Source organism: Andrographis paniculata, unplaced genomic scaffold, assembly GCF_009805555.1.
Source record: "Andrographis paniculata isolate CXL003 unplaced genomic scaffold, ASM980555v1 Contig77END, whole genome shotgun sequence".
Taxonomy (NCBI): Eukaryota; Viridiplantae; Streptophyta; class Magnoliopsida; order Lamiales; family Acanthaceae; genus Andrographis; species Andrographis paniculata.
Window position 1 is genome coordinate 3,950,616 of NW_026137614.1, and position 26,973 is coordinate 3,977,588.

General features: G+C 30.0%; 5 protein-coding genes across 5 annotated transcripts; 1 reads left to right on the forward strand and 4 right to left on the reverse strand.

Annotated features, from left to right (window-relative positions):
* Positions 1 to 795: 795 nt before the first annotated feature.
* Positions 796 to 4,714, reverse strand: LOC127239483 (protein disulfide-isomerase 5-1). The gene is made up of 4 exons (XM_051257665.1): positions 4,471 to 4,714; positions 3,928 to 3,986; positions 3,646 to 3,821; positions 796 to 1,176 (listed from the first exon to the last, which is right to left on the reverse strand). The coding sequence occupies exons 1-4, from the start codon at positions 4,606 to 4,608 to the stop codon at positions 1,082 to 1,084; spliced, it is 468 nt and encodes a 155-aa protein (XP_051113622.1). The 5' UTR covers positions 4,609 to 4,714; the 3' UTR covers positions 796 to 1,081.
* A 1,368-nt stretch (positions 4,715 to 6,082) lies between these two features.
* Positions 6,083 to 10,820, forward strand: LOC127239484 (exonuclease V, chloroplastic-like). Its single transcript, XM_051257666.1, has 7 exons — positions 6,083 to 6,549; positions 7,326 to 7,430; positions 8,109 to 8,230; positions 8,949 to 9,092; positions 9,238 to 9,391; positions 9,482 to 9,558; positions 10,322 to 10,820. Exons 1-7 carry the CDS (start codon positions 6,187 to 6,189, stop codon positions 10,578 to 10,580), a joined length of 1,224 nt encoding a protein of 407 aa, XP_051113623.1. The 5' UTR covers positions 6,083 to 6,186; the 3' UTR covers positions 10,581 to 10,820.
* A 777-nt stretch (positions 10,821 to 11,597) lies between these two features.
* LOC127239485 (ATP synthase subunit d, mitochondrial-like) lies at positions 11,598 to 15,293 on the reverse strand. The gene is made up of 5 exons (XM_051257667.1): positions 15,042 to 15,293; positions 13,001 to 13,082; positions 12,472 to 12,536; positions 12,047 to 12,133; positions 11,598 to 11,953 (listed from the first exon to the last, which is right to left on the reverse strand). Exons 1-5 carry the CDS (start codon positions 15,210 to 15,212, stop codon positions 11,846 to 11,848), a joined length of 513 nt encoding a protein of 170 aa, XP_051113624.1. The 5' UTR covers positions 15,213 to 15,293; the 3' UTR covers positions 11,598 to 11,845.
* A 625-nt stretch (positions 15,294 to 15,918) lies between these two features.
* On the reverse strand, positions 15,919 to 19,010 carry LOC127239486 (shewanella-like protein phosphatase 2). Its single transcript, XM_051257668.1, has 2 exons — positions 16,640 to 19,010; positions 15,919 to 16,462 (listed from the first exon to the last, which is right to left on the reverse strand). Exon 1 carries the CDS (start codon positions 18,951 to 18,953, stop codon positions 17,700 to 17,702), a length of 1,254 nt encoding a protein of 417 aa, XP_051113625.1. The 5' UTR covers positions 18,954 to 19,010; the 3' UTR covers positions 15,919 to 16,462; positions 16,640 to 17,699.
* Positions 19,011 to 24,490: 5,480 nt separating this feature from the next.
* Positions 24,491 to 26,698, reverse strand: LOC127239297 (LOB domain-containing protein 1-like). The gene is made up of 2 exons (XM_051257384.1): positions 26,303 to 26,698; positions 24,491 to 24,995 (listed from the first exon to the last, which is right to left on the reverse strand). Exons 1-2 carry the CDS (start codon positions 26,561 to 26,563, stop codon positions 24,651 to 24,653), a joined length of 606 nt encoding a protein of 201 aa, XP_051113341.1. The 5' UTR covers positions 26,564 to 26,698; the 3' UTR covers positions 24,491 to 24,650.
* Positions 26,699 to 26,973: the final 275 nt, after the last annotated feature.

The window sequence follows — 26,973 nt, forward strand, 5'->3', positions numbered from 1 at the left end:
AATAAATTTTCGGTCGAATTTAGACAAATCACACTAGGCAAATGATATATGGTAGGCAGGCTTTGAGGGCATTGGGTATCTAATGGTTACAAGTTCACTTCTTATGCCAGATAAATTTTTAGCAAATTTTTTGCAATTCAATATATCATACTATGTATATATATATATACACTCAATTATCACTTTTGTATTTTACATTAATTTGCAATTTTTGTATTTCGCACCTGGATTTTCGATAAGAGTTAGCTTTATATTTTGATGTTCTATTTTTACCTCCAACATATTTAGCTAACATTTATTTTTCATTTCTTATTTTCCAGTAAAATTTGTTTTTTAGGTAAAAAAATCACATCAATCTATGTACATATATCACATGAAGCAAGTAGTTCAATTTCAATTGTAAACATATATCTACACACAGAGAGTCAGTACACATTCAACAAACACAATATGGTTGTATTAGTTTGTAATTTTTAGCATAGATTTTTACTATTTAGATTCTTTTTCCCTTTCAAAAATATCACATAAACAATTATTTTTCTTTTTTCATATTATACTACAAATTTATTTTACATTCAAAATATCACACCAACCTCTATTTATATTACACAAAAAACTATTCAAATTCAACTTTTTACTGTTCAAAAATCCAAACCCAAGACCTAAAATCCACAAACAAACACACCCTATATGTTTTATGTTTTACTAGCACTGTTACTGTGGAAAACCAATTGATTACCATAACTGAAAGAAGAAATCAGCACAAGTACTTGGTGTAGTATAACCAAACAAAACTTCAACCAAAACAGCTATTATATATGATTTGAATGGTCACAAAAAAAATTGATTGTGCAAAGCTAATAATCAATTCTCATGGCTGTAGTGTAGAGAGAGAAGAGAGAGAGAGAGAGAGAGTATACGTCTGCTGTTTCAAACAAGTCAGCCAGCCAGGCAGCCACCAAGCATTTGACACCTTCCCTCAACCTTGTAAGGTAGGTTGAAGCCATAATGCAATTTGATTTAGCCACTTGAAGGCCAAAAGACAGATTCGAACGTGTCGAACTCAGTTGTATGGGTGAAATCACAACTCACCATCCTTGTCCTGCTGCGCCTTTGTAGCTGCCTTTTCAGTTTCTTCCAAAACAAATGTTTTGAGTGATTCGACATTCCTAGGACCTGTTGTCAACAGCACGGATAGACAATATGTTCAGACTTGCAAGTTCACGGATGCATTTTGAGACACACTATAAATTTAGAAAATGGCTTTGATAAAACTCACACATATAAATAGAGATGCACAAGTGATAAAGAATGAAATTACCATTGATCACGAGACATGAAAATATATTTGTGATAGTGGAGACATGAAATAGATTTTAGCACATTTTTTAATCGATCTATGCACTACACATAAGCAATTCACCTTTATTGTTCAAGCTGATCATCCTAATCGGAATTATACTTAACATTGGGCATAAAGAAATCAAGTTAGATTTGATAAAATTTTATATAATGATGTGAAACATAAACCATACTAATAAGTTACAACATTGAGCCCCTTTTGTGTAAGATTTATTATAATTGTTTTTCCATTACTTTGTGGGGTGTGTTCACTTTACAACTTTCTTTTCATTTCTTCTACTATTCAACCCTCAAAGTTCCTATAGAAACACATTATTTACTCTATAAAATATTACATGTAGATTTACAAACCACTATCAAACAAACAAAGAAAAAAAAGACAAAACCAACTAAACAGACTAGATATCTCTTACTTCATTTTCTAATGGAGCAAAATTATGACCCAAAGAGGTCTTAGAGCTCCAATTTTTTAGCAGGAAGTCGTGATTGAGATGCAAATTAGCCATGAAATAAGGTCTTTCCATTGTTGATTTTATTTTATTTTTGAAACAAAGTTATGAAAGCAACAAAAGCAAACTTTATAGTGAAGTGCAAAAGAATTTTTCAGGGTAAATTGTGCAATAGTACATCATACATAATACCATAGATGCATAGTTTATTGCTTTATCCACCCTCACATTAGCCACAATGGTGAATAAAATCCTTTTATATGTGCACAAAATCCTATCATTTTAGAAATTCTATGCACAATTTTCATAACATTAAGGTAATTTATGCAATAAAAGTTAGACACAATATTTTATAATTTATGTTAAGCACAAATATCATATATGTGTTTTACAGCCAGATATCTAACACAGAATTTTGTAGTTTTTGCCATCAGTGAATTGAAACATTAAGAATTAAGAAATCGCAAATGTCAGTTCACATCCTTGAGGGATGGGGATTGAGCAATAATACATGTGGATTAAGTATATAATTAAGAAAAAAAAAATATTGCAAATGTCCTTCGAAATCATCAAAATTAATTTTAAACTAAGTCATCATTTTGGATAAGGAAATCACATTTTTTTTTATTTATTTATTTTTTTATGGCTATTTAGGGTGTGTTTGTTTGGGAAATTGGATTTTAAATACACTATTCATCCCATTTTTTTTTTTTCCAAAAAACATCAAATCAAACACCTATTTTTCATTTTTTATATTATACTAAAAATCAATTTTACATTCAAAACATCGCATCAACACTTATTTATATCACATCATGTTGTTTCCATTGCGTGGGATTTTTGCAATGTTACTTTGTCAAGTAGCATTGCGGGCTTTATAGTGGCTAATGTGATCCGCCATGCTGGAAGGTTGAAGCTTTTTGGTTCACTTGGGGTCAATTTAATTGGAATATTGAAATGCCTATCTTAAAATGGATAGATACAACACTCTTTGATGCAATGGAGCCACATCAAGTCATAAAGTTAACTGCAGCCATAAGGCCATTGTTGTGCTTTGATGCATTAGAAACCTTATCTAGCTTAATTTCCTCAATTCATAATTGTACTTGCTACTTATTTTTCAGTTTAATTGGCTTAATTCGGTTTCAATCAAGTGCAGGAAACGCTGGAACAGACCTAAGCAAGATCAGGGTTGTTTGAGTGAGATCAAGTTCACTAAACTGCCCCAGTTATGACCCAACACTAACTTGATGCTGATTTGCTGCACATTGCAAGATCAGCTGAAGCTGATTTCTCTAGTTTGATTCTTGGCTTACTTAGACTTTAATTAGGTTAATTACTGTTAATGGTTGGCCCGTGAGTTATTTCTTTATTATTTTGGTTCTTGTGAAGAACAACTAGATTTATAATAATCGTACAATGTTTTATTCAATTTGTCTATAAAAGTGAAATATAAACTCTTAACAATTAAACAAATGCATACAGTTTTATCATATTAAATATGCTCAATTTACAAATATGATTTGATTTCATCTAAGGAAAACCATTTTTATTAAATCAAATATAAATCAGAACAATTGCATTTGTTCAATCTTGTCTAATTATACATACATCAAGGACACTATAACTCAATTGAAAACCCTCTTCTGTTTCATTTTAATTCTTCCTGAAATTTCAATGCTTGCTTTATTATGGATATTATTAGATAAACGCTACAATGCAACTTTAGCATATATTTCTTATGAGTGGCATCCTATCTCACATTGTAAAGCAGAGCTCATTATGAAAAAAAAAGAAAGGAAATATTCTCATGAGGCAAACAAAAATATGTTACCTTGATACTTCGTAACTTCTTCTCCGTTATAAAATAACTTGAATGTTGGATAAGAATGTATATCTACTTTTGAACACACTGGCTTATTTGTTGCACAGTCAACCTCTCCAATCTCAATCTCATCTTCACCTTCCATTTCCTTCCCCATATCCTCCCATAATGTTCCCAAGTTTTTGCTGAAAAACAAATTTAACCACAATTATAAAGCAAGTAAACTTGAACTTGCAAGCAAAACTTATCATAAAATAAAAATACAAGATGAGGACCAGAAGTGATCTTTACCAATGCTTGCACCAAGGGACACAAAACTTGACGAACCATGCCGTATCTTTCTCCTGCACCTAAATATGAAATACACAAACCTCAAAAAAAATCTCGAGCATACATATCTATACAAGCTAAAGAAGAATCTGAGTTCAGGTCATCTCACTTCATAAATTATTTTCTCCCACTATTTCCTCAAAGCAAAAGCTACAGTATGATCTAGCATATAACGATAGAATTTAAGAAAAACTGCAACATTAAATTACCTTATACTACTAAAGATCTCAATAGCATATATCACACAATCCCAAACCCTAGATAATATTTTCCATTCAAAGTACCTAAAACAAAATTATCAAAAGAAATAGAAGTAGAAATATTGAATCTTCAACAAAACCCTCAAACCAAGCTGCTCCAAATTCATTAATTCACGAGCGCAAGAAGCCCATTTTATAACTTGAGATCTAACCAAACTCTGCTTGTGTAGATTCAATTCAATCCACGAGAGCGCACCACCACCACTCAATATACTTGCAACAGGGAAATCTACAATGAATTTACCTTGTCGTTAAACGTTTCGGCGGTTAAGGTTATGACTTCAGCTCCTACCGAAGAATTGTTCATCAAATTCAGCAGTAGAACGGCGGGTAAAATTAACAATAGGAGGGAGAGGGAGGGAGTTTTGAACCGACGCAGCATCTCGAGCCACAGAACGCGGTGATCAGTGATCGTCAGAAGCAGGGAAGTCGCAGAGGACAGCAGTCCGGACGGAATGAGAAGAGAGACCCCTAATTTTAATTTTAATTTTCTGCTTGGTTGTTTTTTTTAAAATTGATTTGAAATATTATCTCATATCTCTTTTTTTTATTATTTTTTTTATTTTCAATATTAATTATTATATTGTGAATTAAATATCTTAAATACAAATATAAATATTTTTAATGTTAAATATCTTACAATTTATGTTTTATGTAGAATTGATATTTTAATTTTGCAATTTTGAATTTATGATGTACTCAGATCTATTTTATTTGTGCATTGCATTGCATTGAGTTTGGTGTCTGGCTCTTTCGTATTGTTTCACACTATCAAGTCAAATATGAGTTATTTTTATATATTTGAAATTATAAATGATCATGTTATTTATAAAATAGCTTCATTTGCAATTTTGTTGATTTATATTTGTAATAAAATAATTTATATGTGAGGTGGTAGAGTTAGTTTTTTTTTTTCATATGCCGTAAGCAAATATTTTTCATGTGAAATGAGTTTTGAAGTACCGAATAAGTGGATGTCTCTATCATAGTAACAGTTGTAAATTAATGCAAAAATTTGTTCGGTTTTTTTTTTTTTTTTTTTGGTGAATGTTTTCAATTGTCTTTGGTGTGCCGTGTTTGTTGTTTTACATGTCTCATCTAGAACATTACACACCTCCGTAATTATGTCATAAAATTTGAATCAATATTAGATTTTTATGAAGACATATTTTTGTTCCAAATGATGACAGATTAAAAAAAAATACAAAAGATTTACTTCCAAATTTGCTATCATTTTTTTTTTACATACAAATATGACTAAATTAAAAGTTGGGATGAACAAAAAATAATTGAAAACTATTTGTCAATATGTTTATTAAGAAATATAAACGATAACAGTATATGTGTGATAACTATTTTTTCTATAAAAGTAATAATTTTGTTATAATAAAAACCAATAAGGTAATCATAAAAGTCATAAAGTGACCGATTAAGATGCTCTTAGGGTGTGTTTGTTTGAAAAGTTATAGAGGAATTTGTACTATTCATTCAAATTTTTTTCATAAAAACATCGAATCAAACATTTATTTTTTATTTTTTATATTATACTAAAAATTAATTTTACATTCAAAACATAGCATTAATACTTATTTATATCCCGTCATAAACTATTCCAATTTAATTTTTTTCCTATTAAAATCCTAATCCAAAATCCAAACCCAAAACAAACAAACACATCCATTCGAGTACAAAATGAAAAGGGGAAGGATGCAAAATTTGTGACCGTTGGAAATTGGAATGTAATATATATATATATATAAATTAAACAAAAATGAAAATTGAGACCGTTGGAAATTGGAAGGTGATATAAAAAAAACAAAATTAATAATTAGTAAATAAAATTTGAGACCGTTGAAGGCAAAGCTTCGACCCGAAGTTTCCTACACGATCCGTTACTTCCCTCGCCCATCGGCGTCGGCGACGGTGGCTGCAACCGTCACTGCCCCCAACCCCCAACACCATGACCTCCACACCTCCCCACTCCTCTCCCTCCCACAATTCAGCTTTCAGAACCGCTGAAATCCCAATTGAGATCATCCCCGAAGAGGAAATGGCACTCATTGAAGCTGCCCTCGCCGCCGCCGCCGCCGCTATGCCTTCTGCTCCGGTTTGCCGGAATGCCAAATCGATTCGTTCAATTACTCTAATGTCCAAGCGCGGATTATCGGCGTGCACGGATAACCGGTCGTCTGATATCGAGGACTGCGGCCGCGTCGTCGGATCGAATAGCCCTAATAAGAGTAAGAAAATTAGGGAATCGGAACCGTTGCTCTATCGGTTCCGGAGAGGAAGAGGTCTATCCGTTACTGACCTTACCGCCACGGTAATTTAAAATTCCTAGGGTTTATAGATTTCTATGGTGTAAATTTTAGTGGCGGAATTTTACATGATTAAGTTTCAATTAGGGATCGGAGGGGAAATGATTATGTGTTTGTTTGTGGTGAATTGAATTGAATTTTTGCTAGCTTACACTATACATTCTCCTGTAGATGATCTTATAGTGACGTTATTTATTTTGTTGTCTTGAATATTTATTCCAGAAGGGCTTATTCGACCTACAAGTAATCTGAGCTGCCGGATAGGTATTTTAAAAATGTTGAAAAACATACAGATATACCGAAATCAGTACCACATATGTTACCAAAATCTTGATATATTCAGCACTTTTTTAGTGGTATAATACACTTTTCTGTATACCGAAATATAGTTATTTTCAGTTTATTTTGGTAATTCAGTATTTATGATTTACAAATCAATGATTTTATGTTGTGATTGTGAGGCTGCAGCATTGATGTCTTTCTGGTTTTTCTTGCTTACAAATTTGTTCTGCTACTATTTTTTTTTTTTGATTTTGTGTTTGAATAGTAAAGTCTAATTGTTTGACGTGATGTAAATATAATTGATTTATATAATATATTTTTTTTGTTTGCAATTCTATTCTTTTCTCTGTAAGAAATACACCCTAGATAGCTTAGATGGAGAATTCATCGTATGTTTTTTGTTTTTTTGCTTTAAGGCTAACAAAGCCCGTTAAGTGCTTTCACTATTATCAGTCTTGTATTAAAAAGGTATCTTAATTTTAGCTATATTCTTGTTTAGGAATGGTGTGAAAAGCAAATGGAATACACCTTATTCTTTGGCAAACCCAAGGCTACAAAAGTTATGCTAGCAGGGAGCGCCCGTCATGCAGTTTTGGAAGAGGAGGTATGCCCCGAAACTCTTATTTTAACAAGCATCACTATCTTGTTGCTTTAAAAATTTGAATTTATATGCTGAAAATGAGAAAATTGAATTGTATGATTACTTTTAGCTTTAGGAACATCTAGCTGTGGATGCTTTGATTTTTTAATGTAGCTTCCTTATGAATTATGACTGTATAAAATTCTGATGCGCATGTCTAAATTTGGTGTGCAATTGCAAAATCTATGCAAGCGTGTTTTGTTTGGTATAAAGAGAGACTTAGAGTGTTCATTTTTGTAGTTCAATTCCAAGGGGCAGTGGCTCGAGCAGAGTGAGTTAAGTGAGAGCCGCTGTCCATTGTGGCTACACCAGATTTCGGTAGGATAGGAATTGGGTTAGGTATGGTGCAAGTTACTTTAACTTTTATCGAAGGAACCGAATTTGATGTTGTTTTGATATATACATGATGAAAACTTATAAACCTAACTGCCGTGAATTCATAAAAATGCTAGTGAGGAGTTAACCCTCATAAATATCTTCTTCGTTGATTTTTACCTTTTTATTCTCTATTTTGTGTTTATTATTCAACATTGGGCGTGATATTTTGTGCTTAGTAACTTGCTATCTACTCTCTCTCTCTTGAGTAATTTTATATTTTGTTGTATGCTCGGACATTATGACATTTCTTATGATTGTGGACAGGTGATACAAAGGGTAAAAGTTAATGTTGAATCGGCTGAAGATGTTTGGGCACTTAAACTTATGAATTTTATTGTTGGTGCAAACCAGCTATTGTTTGATGGGTTAACACGTGAGTTACCTTTGTAAGTATGTCGAATTTATTATTTACTTCTACAACTAGATAGATGTGATTATTGCTGTAGGAATTAAATATGAATAAGTATGCAGTGATTTATTTTTCTATAAACGAAAGCTTTTAGGCAGTATGATCATTTAAATTGGTATGAGAATGGGAAGATTCCATGTTCGATTAGCACCGTCACTCATTAATGAACAAGTGTCACATATTAAGGCTAGAAAGAATGCTTCCGGCATGCAAGTTTAAGGTGTTAAATATGAATTTTTACAATATGATGATTTTTTGGATGAGAGGGTCATTTAATTTCCAGAATATACCTACCCACAATCACTTAGTGATTTTTGTAGGGCAATGTTTCTTCAGATGATGTAATAATTCTTTTATCGGAAGTCACTTAGAATTTAATATTCCATAATTGGGTAATCTTTATGACAGCAGTTTGGGAGGATGAAGACCACAAAGTGGTATCATATAATCCTTGAAAGTAATCACATCCTTATTGCTATATTGCTTTGATATTATATATGACTTTTATCAAATGCAGTTTGTTTTCAATCTTTGATGTTACTGCATAATAATATTGCTGTCTTTTCTGTATTACTTTCCCCGGTTCCGTTACTATCGTGGGCTTTATGCAATCGATTGGATGATTTTGATATTCAAATAATATCTATTATACGCTTGCTGATAACATGTATATTATTAACTTAATGTGGCTTCAGGGTAGGTTTGGTTGAAGGTGTATGGATGGTTGGAATGCTAGACGAAGTGCGGATGTCCCAAACAGAAAGAATTCCAGTATTAGTTGACACTAAAACTCGGGGAAAACCAACACTTCCACGTGAACCACAAAAGAGAAACGGAAGGTATATGAGTTTGTTTAGTTTTGATTTGAAATTGATTTTTTAATTTTGAGTTGAGTTTAAATAGTTTTTTGATGTAGAAACCAGACACACCGAACTGGTTTTGATTTTGCACCTTACGATCAATTTGTTTCATTTTCTTCCACAGGCTCCAGTTGATGTGCTACAAGTACATGTGGGACAGTTTAGTCACTAATAAATTTCCCTCGCAAAAGTTTTTCGATTTCTTTTCATTGAATCCCAATAAAATTTTATCCCAGAAAATTAGAGAGAATGCAGCAGGATCTGGTTTTGCTTCAGAGGTAAACAGATTTCTCAACGCTTCGGTTTCAATTCTACGTTATGGTTTGAATTTCATATTGTAATTTATGCTTTTCTTTTACGGCATTCAGACTCTCATCGATGTGGTAAGATATTTCGGAAACAGTTGTTGTTTGCTGCCTCAAGCTCACGACAGGCTACTCCTGAGGTGAGCTTATAATGCAACTGGTAATGGCTACCGTTCTTTCTTAACTTTTGGCATTTTGGTTATGAATTGGTTTCACTGTGCTAATACATTTATGTTTCTATTAGAAGTATTGAAAACTAGAAGGGACACACATTTGGTTCTTTCTTGCATGTATTTTTTTATGTTAGATACGAAGAAGCATGTAAGTTATAAAAAATAATACTCTTTCCGTCTAGCCAAAAAGTAAATACTGCCTCCGTCTGCTAAAATTAGAGTATTTGGGTCCGGCACGGAGATTAAGAAAAATAAATATTTTATTAAAAAAGTAATAAAAGTAAAAAGATAGTTAAGTGTATCATGGAAATTTAGTTAAAAATGAAAGAAATAAAGAGAGATAATGTAATAAAAGTAGTGGCATTAGATGTAAATAAATGTAGAATGAACGATAATAGTTTTAAATGTTTGATTTGTTGATTTGACCAAAATTAGTAATGGGGCAAATTTAGTGGACTAAGTAGAAAGGAAAGTGAGTAAATTTAGTGGACAAATTAATAAATGTATTTTTGTTATTTTCTCTTAATTTATACTACATTATGATATAGTAATAATTAATATTAAAAAATCGTATATTTTCTGGTTGGACAGAGATAGTATTTTATGTTTAATTGTTGTCATTTCCGAAGCATGTTTTTTAATGAGATAATAGCTCTAAGTTCAATACTGCCGCTAGTTCTTCCACATATGTTCCTTTTGTTATAGACGACAATGTTCTTTTGGTACACAGATACGAGCTACAAGAAGATCAATCCTTACTAGGCGAAGACGAGTTCCCTTATGAGCTCGACTGGCTCAAGGATAAAATCAAGTCTTCTCACGACTTTTGGCTGGGGAAAAGGGAAGCTGAGTACGCTCCAATCGAGGAGCGCTGGAAATGCGGATATTGCACATTCAGCAGTGCATGTCCAGCAAATTCCATCCCACCTGGTTCACCGAGCAAGACAGTGATCGAATACACTCAGCAAGACAGAGATCAAAGCCACTAATTCCAACTGTTCATGTCCGGAGAACAACAACCCTTGACAAAGTTGGATGACATTTAGTATCCATGGCTGTGTGTTTTTATTATATATACAAGTTGGTTATATGTCCAATGTGAGATCATTATTGTTGTTGTAAAATGTTAACCATTCTATTTATATATATTATGTCAATGATTTGTATACCAATAAACAAATGTAAATGTCAATGATCTTTCTCTAATGATATTGTTGTTTGAGTATATAGATATGCATATAGTCAGTAACATTCTTTACAGGTTTAGAGATTTGGGGTAGGATTTTGGAGTTGCCAAACACAATTTGGTGTCATTATTTTGTACCCTTTATTCTTGTTTTGTTCATTATACTCGTCATTTCCTTGCCAAGGAAGAACCAAAAACACTTATAATTATATATATATATATATATAACATTAAAAATAAATATATATAATATTTTATATTTTTTAGAATTAATAATAATGCTAATGTTACGGAATATTAATATTTTAATATATTACCACATTATAAGTTAACTTACATAACAAAATATATATATTTAATAAATTTTTAATTGATTATATTAAATTATTCACTTGTATGTGTATATATATAAATTAATATTTTTAAAATAACATAAATATTGAATGTGATATTTTAAATACATAGTAATATTTATGTATGATTTTATATTTTATTTTATATATATATATATATATGTATAAATGATTTTAATAATGATAAGATCCAAAAAGAAGTCATCTCTACCAAAGATCTTACTAGGGATGCTTTCATTAAAGCACTAAATGGATTACAAATCAATCGGTATTTGTAATGCTCGGCATGATAAACATATACACGGTATAATCAACATATACACAAAACTTATAGGTCTCTCGTTTCAATTCCTTAATAAAACCAAATAAACATTTGGGATCTTTGCTGTAAATCTACTAATTATTAGTTAGCACTTAGCAGGCAGCATCGACACATAAAACTGCGCACACAAAAGTACACACATAGAGAAAGTAGAGTTCAAAAAGCTAAATTATTAATCAAATTCTGTCGGCACAAAAGGAAAGGAGACAACAAGCAATATATGGAAGCAGCAATAAACGAGCGCCACAGGGATGATTATATTTAGGCAATCCGAGAAACAAGAAACTGGAAACACAAATTGGTTCTTAAACTTTTTATTTCAAAATAGAACAAGATTGAAGTTGAGGATGGCACCTTACATGTGGCTCCAAGAATTGCAGCATCAAGTCAATCTTAGTAGCCGTAGCCCCAGTAATCATTACGAATTTCATCATCAAACTTCTTCTTTAGCTCTGGATGCTTCTCGAAGTACTCATCAGCTGTCATGGTACTGAGCTTCTTCTGTTGCACAGAAAGAGAGGGGCAGCGAGTGAGAGGGGGTATGGTATTTACTGTAAAACTTAGAACATGGCAGACAGAGTAACTTAAAATTACCTTCAACTCTTGGACCTCTGCAATTTCTTTCTCTAATCTTTCCGACTCCTTCAATGATGTCTGCTCAGCTTCTTTCAACTCTACCAACTGTAACTCACGAATCGATAAATTAGGAAAAGGTAAAATGATGAGATATTAAACCATCAGAATCAGTTCATGATTTTCAACAGCAATAGATCCAATAAAACAAAGATCACACACTATATTGGTTTCTGGTGCAAAAAGATGATAAGTATGGGAAAGCCCCATTGATAAAAGTTCCGCAAAAAGTAACTCTTAATAGCTACTTCAAAACATATTGTTTTGGAATATCAGTGCGCCTCACGATGCTGGATGCACGAATTATGTATTATTTCTACCTCTAATCAAGGCAATCCAAGGGAGAAGTGTGCATAAAAACAACAAAAATCCTTCATTTTCCTCACCAGAGCATCAAACTTGGGTTTGTACTGAGGGGTCACAGTGTCAACATACTGTGGAATTTTGATCTCTGCAATAAATCAGGGAATAAAAAATCAAATAAGGTGACGAAAAAACAGCACATATACAGATTTTATATTCATAGCAAAGCTTACCAAATTCTTGAATAGATTAGTATGCTGAGGCATTTTAGTACGTGATGCATTTAAGTTCCCAATAGCTATTACTAAATTTAGTATAACATAACAGCAGCGCAATCCCAAAAATGAGGAATATGCACATCCCGTTCAATGGCTTGCCCAATAACATATACTAATGTTAATAATACTAAAGAATACCACTGACAGCCAATTTTAGCCAAGTTTGCTGCATAGTGTTCCTAAGATTTGGACAAGGATAATATTTAACTTCAAAAACCTGAACAGATAATATATGAATTTAGAAACTTACTACTAAATAATATAGGAACATAATACATTTGACACAGAGCACGGAAACATATGAAGGAAGAGACAAGGAAAAGAGAGTGCACACCGTCGTAAGCCTGCTTGTACATATCAACCAAGCGAGATCCAAGTCCTTTCCGATAATATTCCCAATCTATTGGCTCTGGTTCCTTCATATTATTCAAGAAGAATAGTAAAAAGTTCAATAAATATAATTAGCATATAAATTAAACAGTGACAGAGTCGGATAGTAAAAATTTTGAATTTGAATAGTTGTACGATGTGATATAAATATATATTGATGTTATGGTTTGAATGTAAAATTAATTTTTAGTATATTATATAAAATGAAAAATAGGTGTTTGAATTGATATTTTTTTGAATTTTTTTTTTATGAATAATATAAATGTCATAATTTTTATAAACGCACACACTTAATTACTTTAAACCAGAAGCTGGTAGAATGAGACATCTTTAATGCTTAGTACCCTCAAACTATTAATTTTCAGCTTGATAACTGTTTTTTTTTTTTTTTTTTAATACTAGTATAAGTAGTATTTGTTTAGTTCAGTAATTTTAATTAATAATTTTATACATATGATATAACTGAAAAAACAATATAATTGTATACATTTATTTTTCATATTACCTAGATATAAAAATGTAAATAGATTAAAACATAAATTTCTCAATATAAATAACGTTCTTTAATATATTATACAATATATGATATGTATAGATTAATATCAATAATATTTTTCATATATTAAGCTATAGAGAAATGAAAATTAAAAAAATAAAAATGATCACGTATTATATATGTCCTTTATAATCATCATTTATAAAATTTAAACATTCAATATTTTACCCGTCCAAAATTCCAAATACTTCTAAGAAAACTGTAATCTTAATGGTCAATCCAAATGCTTCTGTCTTCTTACTTTACCTTTGACATCTATATTATTTTCTTATAAGGCAATTCATAGGACCTATCTACGGTTAAAGCCTACTATACATGGTCTACATAGTAACAATTACTGTAATTTATACATGACATCAGATCAAAGTAGCTTGCATTTGTCTTCTGATAATGACATATTAGTTTAAAAGAAAGGTTCAAGCACTAAAATTTAGGAAGGAAACCTACGTGAGTGTGAGGGAACATGCTGAAAGAATTCAAAATATGACGAAGGAACTCATATCCCACATCAAATACATAATAGTGTGTGAATTAAGTTCACCATTAGGATCGAATTCGAAGCCCTAAAATATAAAATCCATGGAATTATGTATGGTTAGACCTACTATAAATATGATCAACTGAATAACCATAACTAAGATACTATACACTTGTACAAAACAGACGAGTCCTAATTTAGAGGCATAAACATCTATTCTTATCAACAAGGAAATGGTCCAGTTCAATTATGTATTTAGGCACAGACAGGTATTTGATTATGCATATTCCATCACGTGGCTCAAAAGACCAACAAATTACAGTACCGCATGCCCAGCAATGAAAGACATCAATATATTTCTTATGCGGTAAAATAAGAAATGGAAATGTCCACTATTAGGGACCACGAACAATGCAACTCCATCCGTGTTACAAGGTGATTACGACATGAAAAAAATCTGGAAATAAATGGACTACATATCCAAAGCCATTAAACCCAGGTCATCCATCCTTTATATATGAATACATATAAAAATAAATGAAAATTTAAAAAAGCTCTGAAGCTTTCTAATGTAGCCCAAATTTAATCGCTATATATATATATATTTTTTTTTTTAAAAAAAAAGAAGCCAAGATACAAACTTAAGCACTCAACGGATGATATTGTCCATAATCATCGCATCTTCAAAGTCATCCAAACAGAAAACATACCCAGCACCAATAACTTCTTGAGGGGAATAGAAATGTAAAAATTAAATTAAATCTCCAAAACACCAAACAATACAAACCAAAAAAAGATATGAAACAAATCAAGAAAAACAAATTCTACAGAAATCCCCTACAAGGCTACAGCCGATATCGGAGAGCTCAAAGCACAAGTTAATCGCGCGATAATTCAATCGCCATAAAATTCAAAGTAAAATGAGGCAAAATTTGAAATCAAACAACAGACCTGGCTAAATTTCGTCTGAAGCTGTGTGTTGACATCATCGAATGCTCGGCGGAGGGTGTTGAACTCCTTGCGAGCCTCATCGGAGACCAGAAGCTTCGCCATTCCTTCCCAATCAATGTTCTTCCCCGCCTTGAATGTAACATCCGCAATCTTCTTCCCGGCTCCGCTCATTTTCCCTGTCGGCGATTCAATCGATCTGCGAAATCAGAGTGAAAGAGCAGTTGGCAATTCGTAGAGCGACCTAAAAGCCGCTGCTCCAACCAATAGAGCATATATATTATAAGCGTGTTTAGCTTGAAATGCGACTCTCCTTTTGTTTTTAGCATATTCGGCGTTCCCGTACGCAAAGCGTGTTTTTATTTTTGCGCTTCTTTTTGTTTAGTTATTTATTCCCAGGAAATGCGACTCATATTTTATATATAGTCCTCCTTCTTCTTTCTTTATTATTATTATTATTATTATTATTATTTATTTATTTTTTATTTAGATTTTTACTACACCTACTTGGATTATAAAAAATACTTCCGACTTTAATGTATATTAGTATTAAAAATAAAGTAGAAATTAGTAAAATAATATTATTAATATTATATAATATAAAAATAATAATATTTGTATAATATATTATAAATTTTAAATGCATATATAATGTTAAATAGACACTAAAGTTACTAAAAAAAATAAAATAAATACTTTTATTATATAAGATGTACCAAAAAAAAAATGAATAGTTTGATAAAGACGGAGGGATTATAATAATTTTATAAAATATCATTGATTATTATTTAAATAAAAAAATTTAGTTTGAAACTCCATCTGAGTTAAAAATGTCATCAAAGCACTAATTTTCTCTACAGATCTCCAAATGCATTGCTATGGCATGAACCAAAATTACACGGGCAATTTCTTTTACAAGGAATGGCTTGCAACATGAATTGATATTTCAATTAATAAAAAAAAGACACAATTCTTAGTTCCATATAATTGAACACAAATCATAGATAATAAATACTACCTCCGTCCTACGACCATGTCTGGGATGTAATTAGTAAATAATTAATAATATATTAATAAAAATAATTATCTTATAATATAAATAATTATAAATTTAAAAAATAAATAAAATTAAAAGGTTTAAAATGAGATTAAAATGTGTAATTATTTTCCAAAAAAAAGAAAAGTGACGTGGTATGTGGGACGGCAACGTGGACATGGTATGTGGGACGGAGGGAGTATTACCTAAATTATTGAAGGATTAGCCCGTACAATGTAAGAACAACATATAGATTGTAGCAATCAAGCAAATCATATACATTACAATTGGCTAAGAAGACATCATATATCACTCACCGGGCTTTTGGAGCTCGCCAGGGATTAGCTTGAGGACAGAACTCGTCGACATGTAAGGTTTACTTGCCTGGCTACATTAGAACAAATCATCAGGATGAAAAACGTGAAACGAATAATACTCCAAAGACCAAAAAGATTGGGAATCAAGAACTGCAGAATATCCGATTAGAAGCAAGCCTAATGACAAGCAGTAAGCAACAAAGAACTTTCTACGTCACCTTACAGGTTCACAATAGTGAGAATTGCACCTTAAGAATCATCCTCAAAAGAATTGGCTTTGTAAAACTCGTTCTTCATGCCTGTATGCGCTCACGAGCAACAAAACCCCATAGTAGTGGACACTAAATGAAAAGCTGCAAGCAGTTTTATAAATATACACCATGAACAGTACGTAGATTCTTTGTAACTATGGCTGCTGCTGTTTGGGCAAACTAGCCGATCCGAAAGCAGCAAAAGGCATTTGTCCCCAACAACACTAATCCCTTATAATCCAAAATCAAGTGCTCAACTATGAGTAATCTAAATGTTGTCTGTTTAGTGATACAATTTCACTGTGTAGTCATCCTCATTGACTATGTTAAATATCAAAGTGAAGTGCGTAAATTTACAATGCAGGATGGTGCCAGAAAATTAAATGAGTCCCATAGAAGTATTCCAGAGGAAATTAACAACAAAATCAATCTTTCTCAACCACAGCAAGGATATTAAAAAAAAATTGAACCATTCGTCGTACTGTAGCATATCTTAAACACAAGTGAACTCCCATCGAGCATAGCAAACAGATGATGCCAGCCTTCTGAGATGACGTAACTTCGCATTGTAAATTGTGGTGCTAAATTAAGATCTCAAGTTATATAAATATGTTCGCGTATTAAGACAGAAAACATTCACTTTGCACGAAAAAGGCACACGCTGCAATATACTGCCGAATAGAAATTATGTAAGCATGTCCTACAACATCAAATTTAGCCATAGTGCATACAAAATCAAGATCGAAATGATTTCACATTTGGATGAGAAAAAAAAACACGGCACAAGTCATTTGCAAAATAGATTCCATGTATATAAAGTCGTAGTGTTCTTGCAACCTAATCTTGACGCATTTATACTATATACTAAAGTTGCAAGCTAGAACTAAACAATGCATCAATAATCTGCATATTTGCTTCAATCTATAGAAGTTAAAGAATCCTTACATCCTTATAACCTTGAGGTATCATGGATTGAACCAAACCCATCCATTTTATTGGGTAAACGAATCCGTATATCCTAGAAGCTTCCGAACAATACAGATAGGACGCGCAACAATCAAGAATTCACCTTAATTTGCCTCGATCCGGTTTCCGGGGTCAACAAACCTAATCCATCTTTCTTACCCCTGTTCACATAAGCATGATACCCTTTCCAATACGTAGGGTTGGATGTCAAAACCCTAAGCTCAGAGTTTTCATTGATCTCCAAAACCTCGGGGAACTTATTACCGCATTCCTTCGACATCCCTACATCAATCCTTATTGCTCGGTTGGCACATACAGCATTAATACCTTCTTGCTGTATAGTATGTCCCATGATCAACCTCTTCACTCCAGGAATCGTCTCGAGCACGTGCTCCAGCATCGAGCAATCACAGTCCTTAGCCTGCTCATTCGAGAAGCTCCTCATCCAAACAATGGAACTCCTCCCGCGCACCAAATAATTCGCAACACGCTTATTTACGCCAAGAATCCAATCCCTAACCTCCTCATTGATCCGGTCAAAACCGTGGACCACATGTTTCTGTAAGAGCCCGCCATGAGCAAACACAGAGTCTCCTACCACGACCACTGTCTGGTTCTTCGACAAGAATCTTGTTGCAACCAATCCATTCGGCCGCAGAGCGGCAAATCGAGCCCTGGCAGCGTTCAAGAAGTCCGGACGAACTCCAGGAATCTCATCGGGAACTCCATCCAATAAATCCCTAGAAATCGTATTTCCATCGATACCATTGCACATTTTCTTCATAGCATTCCCAACGCGTTGCCACATTAACCAATTTTCAAACTCCTTCAAACCACTCGGAGTAGCGTACCGAAAATCCCCATCCACATTCATGATTTCGTGGTTTCCATTTAGGGTTATGACTTGACCTCCGGCTTTAGCAGCCTCTCGCTTCAATTTCTCGAAGAAATACAGCAGTTTAATCTCATCCCCGCCGCGATCGAGAATATCCCCAACCTGGACAACGGTGGCGGAGCCTCCACACCACCGGTCGCCCGGTCCAATCAAATTGGCGAGCAGCAACGCCTCCTTAGCCTTACGAAGGTCTCCATGGATGTCTCCGATGGCAATGAGACGGCTGGGCTGAGGAAAAACCGTCCGCAGTTCTCCTTTCGAGTTCTCAATCGATTCCGGTTCCGGAGGCAAGAAAAGGCCGCCGCTGACGGAGAAATCAACGAAAGTATCGACGAATGAGGATACGATGGAAGGAAGATCACCGCAATCGATGGCGGAGGCTACGCCACGTGATGTTAGGGATTCCGTAAGTGATGGGGTGTGGTTTCCACTTCCAAGGTGTTCGGCCATGGCGTACTGACGGAGGAGGAAGAGGGGAACGGGTTTTGACGGATGGATGACTAATTAGGGCCGTACACCGGTTTTGACGTAGATCGTAATAAAAACGGTTTGTTTGTTTTGGAGATTTTCAAGATTTTTACCGTTACTTCAAAAAATTTTCTTGAAAAATAAGTATTAAATTAAATTTTTATTTTGATATTATATTAAAAATTACGAGTGTATTTACTTTTTATTTTAAATAAAATTTTATTTTCTCTGTTTCACTATCTTAATTAATAAATAATTAAAAATATATATTATTAAAAATAATTATTATTTAATAAAAATAATTTTAAATTAAAATGAAGATAATTTATTAATATAATTAAAATTAATTTTTTTAAAAATAAGATTAAGTATATAATATTTTTTCAAAAATAAAAAATAAGACAGATAAAAATAAAAAAATAGACACTATAAATGAAATGAAGAGAGTATTATTTATTTAATATTATTTTTAATAAAAATATATTATTATTAATTTTTTTTTTTCAAAATAATACATAAAAAAAATTATTTAAATTCAAATTCAAATCATCCTCCCATTACGGATTCACCTCCGGGGACTATTTCTTAAGGGACAACTAATGATACACCTAAGGGTATGTTTGGTTGGGAAATTTTTCAAAAAATCTATTATTTATCATTATTTTTTTTAAATATCAAATCTAATATATATCATTTTTAATATTATACTAAAATACATTTAAAATATTATATCAACATATATTTGTATCAAATTATACAACTAAATTTTATATTTTTAATGTTGATGGAGAGCGTATTTTAGTTTATTATTCCTATAAGTTTTATTGGCTTGTGTTTGTGATTGAATTTGAATTTTTTATTAAAATATTTTAATGAGTATTTAATTAAAAATAATATTTTTTTCTTTATTTCAATTAAAAAAAATTATTTTTATCATCAGTCTCATTAAAAAAATATTTTTTTCTGTCCTATCTAATTTGTCGTACTTAGTGTAATTAGTAAATAATTAAAAAAATATATTAAAAGTAATTATAAATTAAGATGACTAAATAGTTTAATTAAAAGAAATAAATTATAAATTTTAAAATATGATTAAAATGTATAATTATATTTTTTAAAAAATGATAAATTATATGGGACAAATGAAGTATTATTTTTTTTATTACAGTAAAAATAATCATACAATAATATTAAAATACTTTTATTTTTTACATAAATTATACATATATTACACATTCGTTAATTTATACACAAAGTAAAAAATAAATAAATAAATAAATAAAAATCATCTTATATAATTATGCTAATAAATACAATATTATTATTTTTTTTCTTAATATACTTTAAAAACTCATAAAAATACTTTAAAGTATGACGAAGAGAGAATATTTTTGTTAAGAATAATATATGGTGGATTTGAAACTTAAACCAAACAAAATTGAAGTTAACTCGACAAAGGACACATGACATATAATCTTTGTTTCGACAGTGTGTAAGAAAATTATAAGATACTCTCTTTGTTCTAACTAAAATTATTATTTGTATCTATTTAAAATTATTAATATTCTGTTATAGCAAAGATAAATACATAATAATACCAAAATATTTTTAATTTTATATAAATTACAAATATATAATTATGATAAAAAAACTATTTTAAATTCATCTACTAACTAATAAAATATTATTTTATCCGTTCACAAATATTCTATTTTCTATTTGGAACATCAAATAACTATTTTATATATATATATATACAAAATTATATATATATTTTTACCTTTGATAAATTTACTATTTTTATTTGAGCATATTTTATCTCTATTTTACCATAAAAGATAAATTTATAAATTCATAACAAAATAAGTAATTACCTAATAAAAACTGTGTAAATATGATTAGGACAAAAAAATTGGACAAGAGAGTGTTATTTTTTTAAACTATTAAAAAATTAAAATATGTGATTGTTTTTAAGTAATTTTAGAAAAATTGATTTGAATTTGATATTAAAATAATACTATATAATATGACTTTTTTTAGAGTAAAAAATATATTTTTTTAAGTACAAAATTCAGACAATAGAATTTGAATTTGTTGATATTATGTTTTGAATGTAAATTAAATTTACATATAATATATATAAAAAAAATAAAGGTGTTTGATTTGATTTTTTAATTATTTTTTTTTTGTATAAATAGTAGAATTTTGAAAGAATTCCATAAACAAACACATTCTTCATCATTGGTTTTTTTCTTTCACAATATCTATTTATAATTAACTCGTATCATTATTACAATCCAAAATTTTTACTAGTTAAATTCAAACTCATAAACAAACATACTCTTTTCGTTTCATAACAAAGTATTCATTTTTTCATTTTAGTTCGTCCTATAACAAAGTATTCATTTTTTCATTTTAGTTCGTCCTATAACAAAGTATTTATTTCATTTTTTTAGTAATTGTACAATCTACCTAACATTACAAATATCCTTACAACTTACAATATATTATACAATTGTCATTACCTTTATATCACACAATACTAATAAGATTATTTTATTTATTTTTACTTTTATTCTTACTATATTTTAATATAATATTAATATTTTTAAAATTTCGTATAAAAAAATAAATGGATATATAGTTATGAAACGAACGAATAAATATTTAAAAAATAAAAAGAAAAACACAACACAGCACAATGGCATGTAAATTAGAAGCAGTACTGTCCCACATATATATGGGAATCATTTGCCGACAGAGAATTATAATTACAACAATTGTCCTTTCACCGGGTGTGTTTGTTTGGGTTTGGATTTTGAGTTGGAATTTTAATAATAAAAATTTTGAATTTGAATAGTTGTATAATCGTGATATAAATAGGTGTTAATGTGATGTTTTAAATGTAAAATTGAGTTTTAATATAATATAAAAAATAAAAAATAAGTGTTTGATTTGATGTTTTTTTTGAAAAATAAAATAAAATAAATAGTAAAAATAAAAAATAAAATAAATAGTGAAAATCTAATCCAATCCTCTAAACAATCACACGTGTCCTTAACAAAATGCTCTATCTTCCGCGAAACTGAGGGAGTATTATTTAAATTAAAATTTAGAGAATAAAATTCAAAGTGAATACATCCTGAATTATGATTGGTCACGTAATAGGGTCGACATGAATAGTGTAATTTAATTATTATAGATTATTAAATTATTAATAATAAGTTAAGATAATATTTTATTATTTTTTATATGTTTAGGTAATTTAAATATTTTTATAATTATATTTCAATAAAATATATATAATATGGATATCATTTTGTAGACAATAAAATTTTATATAATACAAGTGAATAAAAAAAATATATTTATTTATTTATATTATCACAAATTAATTTTATAAAAAATGAGGAGTTTTAATAAAGGTAGATAAAAATATTTGTTAACTGAGGAGATATATATAAATAAAAGGGGTTTTGAGTGGGTTACGTGTAAGATGTTAGAAGTTTAACTAGATTAATTTGTATTTATTAAGTATGTTTAAAATTGATAAACTTGCCAAAAATGGAAAAGAATTATCTTTTGTAGGACATACCAGAAAAGAAATGAGGTCATATATAGTTAGACGGAGGAATATTTTAATTAGATATTTTTGTAAAAATATATTTTTATTACAAATTGAATATAAAAAATAGAAAAATGAAGATCAATATGAATATATATATATATATGGTGTGTAATTGTGTTTTGTATTTTTTTATATATATATATATATATATTAGATATAAACAATTATAGTGATAATATAAAAAATAATATTTTTTATTATATTGTTGATTTTTTTTTTTATAAATAAAATATATGTATTATATGAGAGTGTATACATATTATTATTTTTTTTTTATAATATTTATTGAAAATAATATTAGCAAAACATATTGAGTGAACAATAAACTTGTTTGTTTAGTTATGGTTTGATATTTATTTGAAATGAAGTGTTTGACTTGAATTTTTGTATAAATAATATTTTGATGTAATATTTTATGAAAAAATTAGTATATTTTTATTGAAAATTGTATCAAATAAATAGTATTGATTTTAGTTTTTTTAAAAAAAACAGCTTCTTATTTGTTAAAAAAATAAAACTAATCATACCAAAAAATTGCAAACAACAGAATAAAGGGATGAGACAATTTCATAGAAGACATATCACACAAAGTCACCAAATCGATGGAATTTATTATACATTCGCCATAATTGCCTTTCTAAAAAAGATAAAAACATTATTCGAACAAAGTCAATAGAAACTTTGGAGATATATATATATATATATATATGTACTGGACAGACAATCCCATGTTAACTACCATTACACACATCCTTTTTAGTAACATGTTCATGAAATCTTTCATCATTAACCATTATCATTAAAATGTGTCCAACAAAACAAATTTAATGAACAACATTTCAACAAACCCCATTATTATCGAACATGTAAAATCTTTGATTAGACTAATTATAAGTACTGTAAGAAAACTAATTAAAACCAATTTGTACGAGAAATCGCAACATTCGAAACTGTAGGAAAAACCCTTCATTATATCTAATATTTGCGAACGGCTCGAGCACGATTATGTATATATATAATTTGATTATTTAACGGATTGAACTATCAATGTACGCCTAGATTGTATGAATCCAGGACCAAATCCTCAAATGAGAGATATCCCATCGCTTGATTTACAAAAATTTGACATATTTGCTATTTTTTTTTAGTTTAATTGTCTACTTAAAATATTAGAATGATAAACTATACAATAACATATAAGACCAAATAAATAATTTTTTTTTCCCTCTACATTTTATGATAGAAAATATCTTTCTTTTTTGCTGATAAATTATACGACTTTTTGATATATATATATATATTGATAACTACTTTTATGTTTGTTTAGCGATAGTGTTGAAAAAAACATTAATGTGTCAAATGTAACTAAATTTACGTCTACTTAAAATTCCTACGACAATAGCATATACAATCACGAGCCCTATAAGTGTTGATTAAATTTGTATGATGTGTGAATTTATAACTGTAAAATCACGAGGCCAAAACTCTCCACCAGTATTTTCTAAGTCGAGCATATCATATAGGGTTTTCTCTTGTTCCCACATCATAAAACAATGTACAAAAAATAAAGAACATATCATCATCATCATCATCACACATAAATTGATATGATAGAAAGAAATTTAGGTAAACTAGAAAGTAATGACAAGTTCAACAAAGGCAAAGGGCAAAGGCAATAGGGGATGGGACTTGGACAATGACACATCTCCTTTTGAAATGATACTCTAACATGCAATGTAATGAACAACAACCTATCTACTACTACTCAATTTCATCTTCTTTTAATTAACACAATCATTAGTAGTAATAAACATAACTACCAAACTAATCAAGAAAAGCAAAAAAAAAAAAAAAAAAAAAAAAAAAAAAAAGAAGAAAAGTCATTACCACCATAAACTATATTATACTCTTTCATTTCTAGGCATTATACATTTCGATCCGCAAGTCAAAATAAGTTCGAATCAATAGTTTGTCACTGATAACTTATGCAAGATATATCAAATTCAGATATTTTCACAATTTATCGATTCAGCTGTGTAATAGTATTAAAGTTATGATGTCCATAGAGGCTCCCAGAGAAGCCCAATGTTGCTTTCTTCTAGAAAACTAGTGTTGCTTTGATAACTTTGCGGGCTATTGGCAAAATCGTCAAATTGAGATGGCGTTGGCGAGGATTGTGTCATTTGCATGTAAATTAGAGCCATGAGATTATCGTGTTGGCATTGTTTGCTCACGATTTCTGCTTTTGCTTTGGCAAGTTGCTCTTTGAGATCGTTCACTTGTTTTTGGAGCTGACAAATTGCCCCTGCGCAACCGTATACTGGATCCCGTAATCTTGCATTCGCCTCGTACACCATGCTACTAACCGCATCGGCTCTTTGTGTCTCAGGGAGTTCCTAAAAAAATTTATTTATTTTTAAAATAATTTTAAACATAAATGATATTTTAGTATATTATCGAAGAAAATTAGAATATTTTTGTTTTGATTTGTTTGTATACAGATTTACAAGTTTTCTCCAAAAAGATCATATTTTATTAATTATTTCACTAAATAAATAAATTAAAACCCACAAGCACAAGCCTAAAAAAATATTTATTTGTTTTACTTTTGCTAGCTAGTTGTGGTTTTTTAAATATTATAATTTTAATACATTTTATATTTTTTACCCCTACTTTTTGTTTTGTATATTTTTATGATAATTTTTTTTTAGGATGATTTAAAATGAAAAAATAAATAAATTATATGTTATAAAAACTTACAAAAATCTTAAGATATTCAAATTAGAGACTGATGGAACAGTATGTAGAGGTGACAGCAATTTATTTATCGACCAAAATTATAAAAAATATATTTTTTGTGAAAATATCTCAGGACAGATATATACGTATGTGGAGTAGGTTAGGAACAGTCTTTTTAAATATAGATAATTATATATGTTACATTGAATATGAAATGTTAGAAAAAGACATGGACGACCATATATATAGTAACACCATAATTGCGTTTATAAATAATAATTTAATAATATTTAACTATTTTTTTGGTTGCATTTATTACACGGCTAACAGAAATAATTTTCTTGTATCGGTCTTGTAGGCTTACCTAATTGCCCAAAATTTTGACCAAGAAATAATAAAGTCTCTAGGTCTAAAATAAAATATTTAATTATTTCTATAAAATATAATATTTAATTACTATTTAGATCGTAACTCAAAATCAAATTTAAATTGTTTTGCAAGCTTGTTCACACAATAAATTTTTGTCTGATACAATTTAAGAATATATGTAAAATATACAAGGGGTGAACCTACCCACCCTTTCCCTTTTTTTAATGTTTTTATATATATATATATAATTATATTAAATTGTATTTAATTATAAATTTATCATTCTATTTTACTTCTAATTTCTTCCTTTTTTTTAATGTGTTTTCTTCTGATATTTTTATATAAAATAATTGTTGGATGTAATATAGTAAATGAATTCAGAATTATCAATATTTTTTTTAAAAAAATCAAAATATCGATTAGTTAAAATAAAAAAAAAAAAAGTGGAAAAAAAGCCAAAGTAAGCATTTTTTTAACAATTTTTTTATAAAAATTTTACTATTTGAATTCTGTTTTTTTTTTTTTTAAAGAATATATATATATTTTTTATAAAACATCTAATAAAATATATTTGAATACAAATATATATATATACCTGCAAGAACTTGATGATATTGCTGGCACCGAAGACGCGATGAGCGGTGGTGAACTTGAGGGGATCGTTTGGCGGGAAATAAGGAGCCAAGACGCATTTGTCGGGGGTGCAACGGCGGCGTAAAATTTTGCAGGCGGCGCAAGGACTAATGACCATTACAACCTGGGATTGGGATTGGGATTGAGATTGAGGATGTAATATTGGAGAAGATGAAGAGGATGAAGACATAATGTTAGTGTTTGTGTGCTCACTTCCCTTCATATATATATATATATATATATATCTTTGTGTTTTCAATTCAATAAATAGATGAATAAATAGATAGATAGATGTGTGGATTTAATGAACAAGAATAGGTAAGTTGCACATATTTAGAAGTGAGGATTTTTAGGGTTGTAAGGGTTTGTTGCTTGAGGATACTTTGTTTGTGTAATATATATATATAGGGACAAGGGGGGGTGGGGGTGGGGGAGGGGGAGGGGGGTTGGCCGGTAGTCATTTTCTTTGAAAAAGAAGAAGAAGCTATAATCATAAGTATGTTTGTTTTATTTCATTTTATTTTTTAAATAATATATGTATGTATTTTAGGTGGCAGATCCTGTTCTGATCCGACCAAATCACTATGGTACTAATTTGATTATATTTATACATATCTTCTCACATGGCCGTCT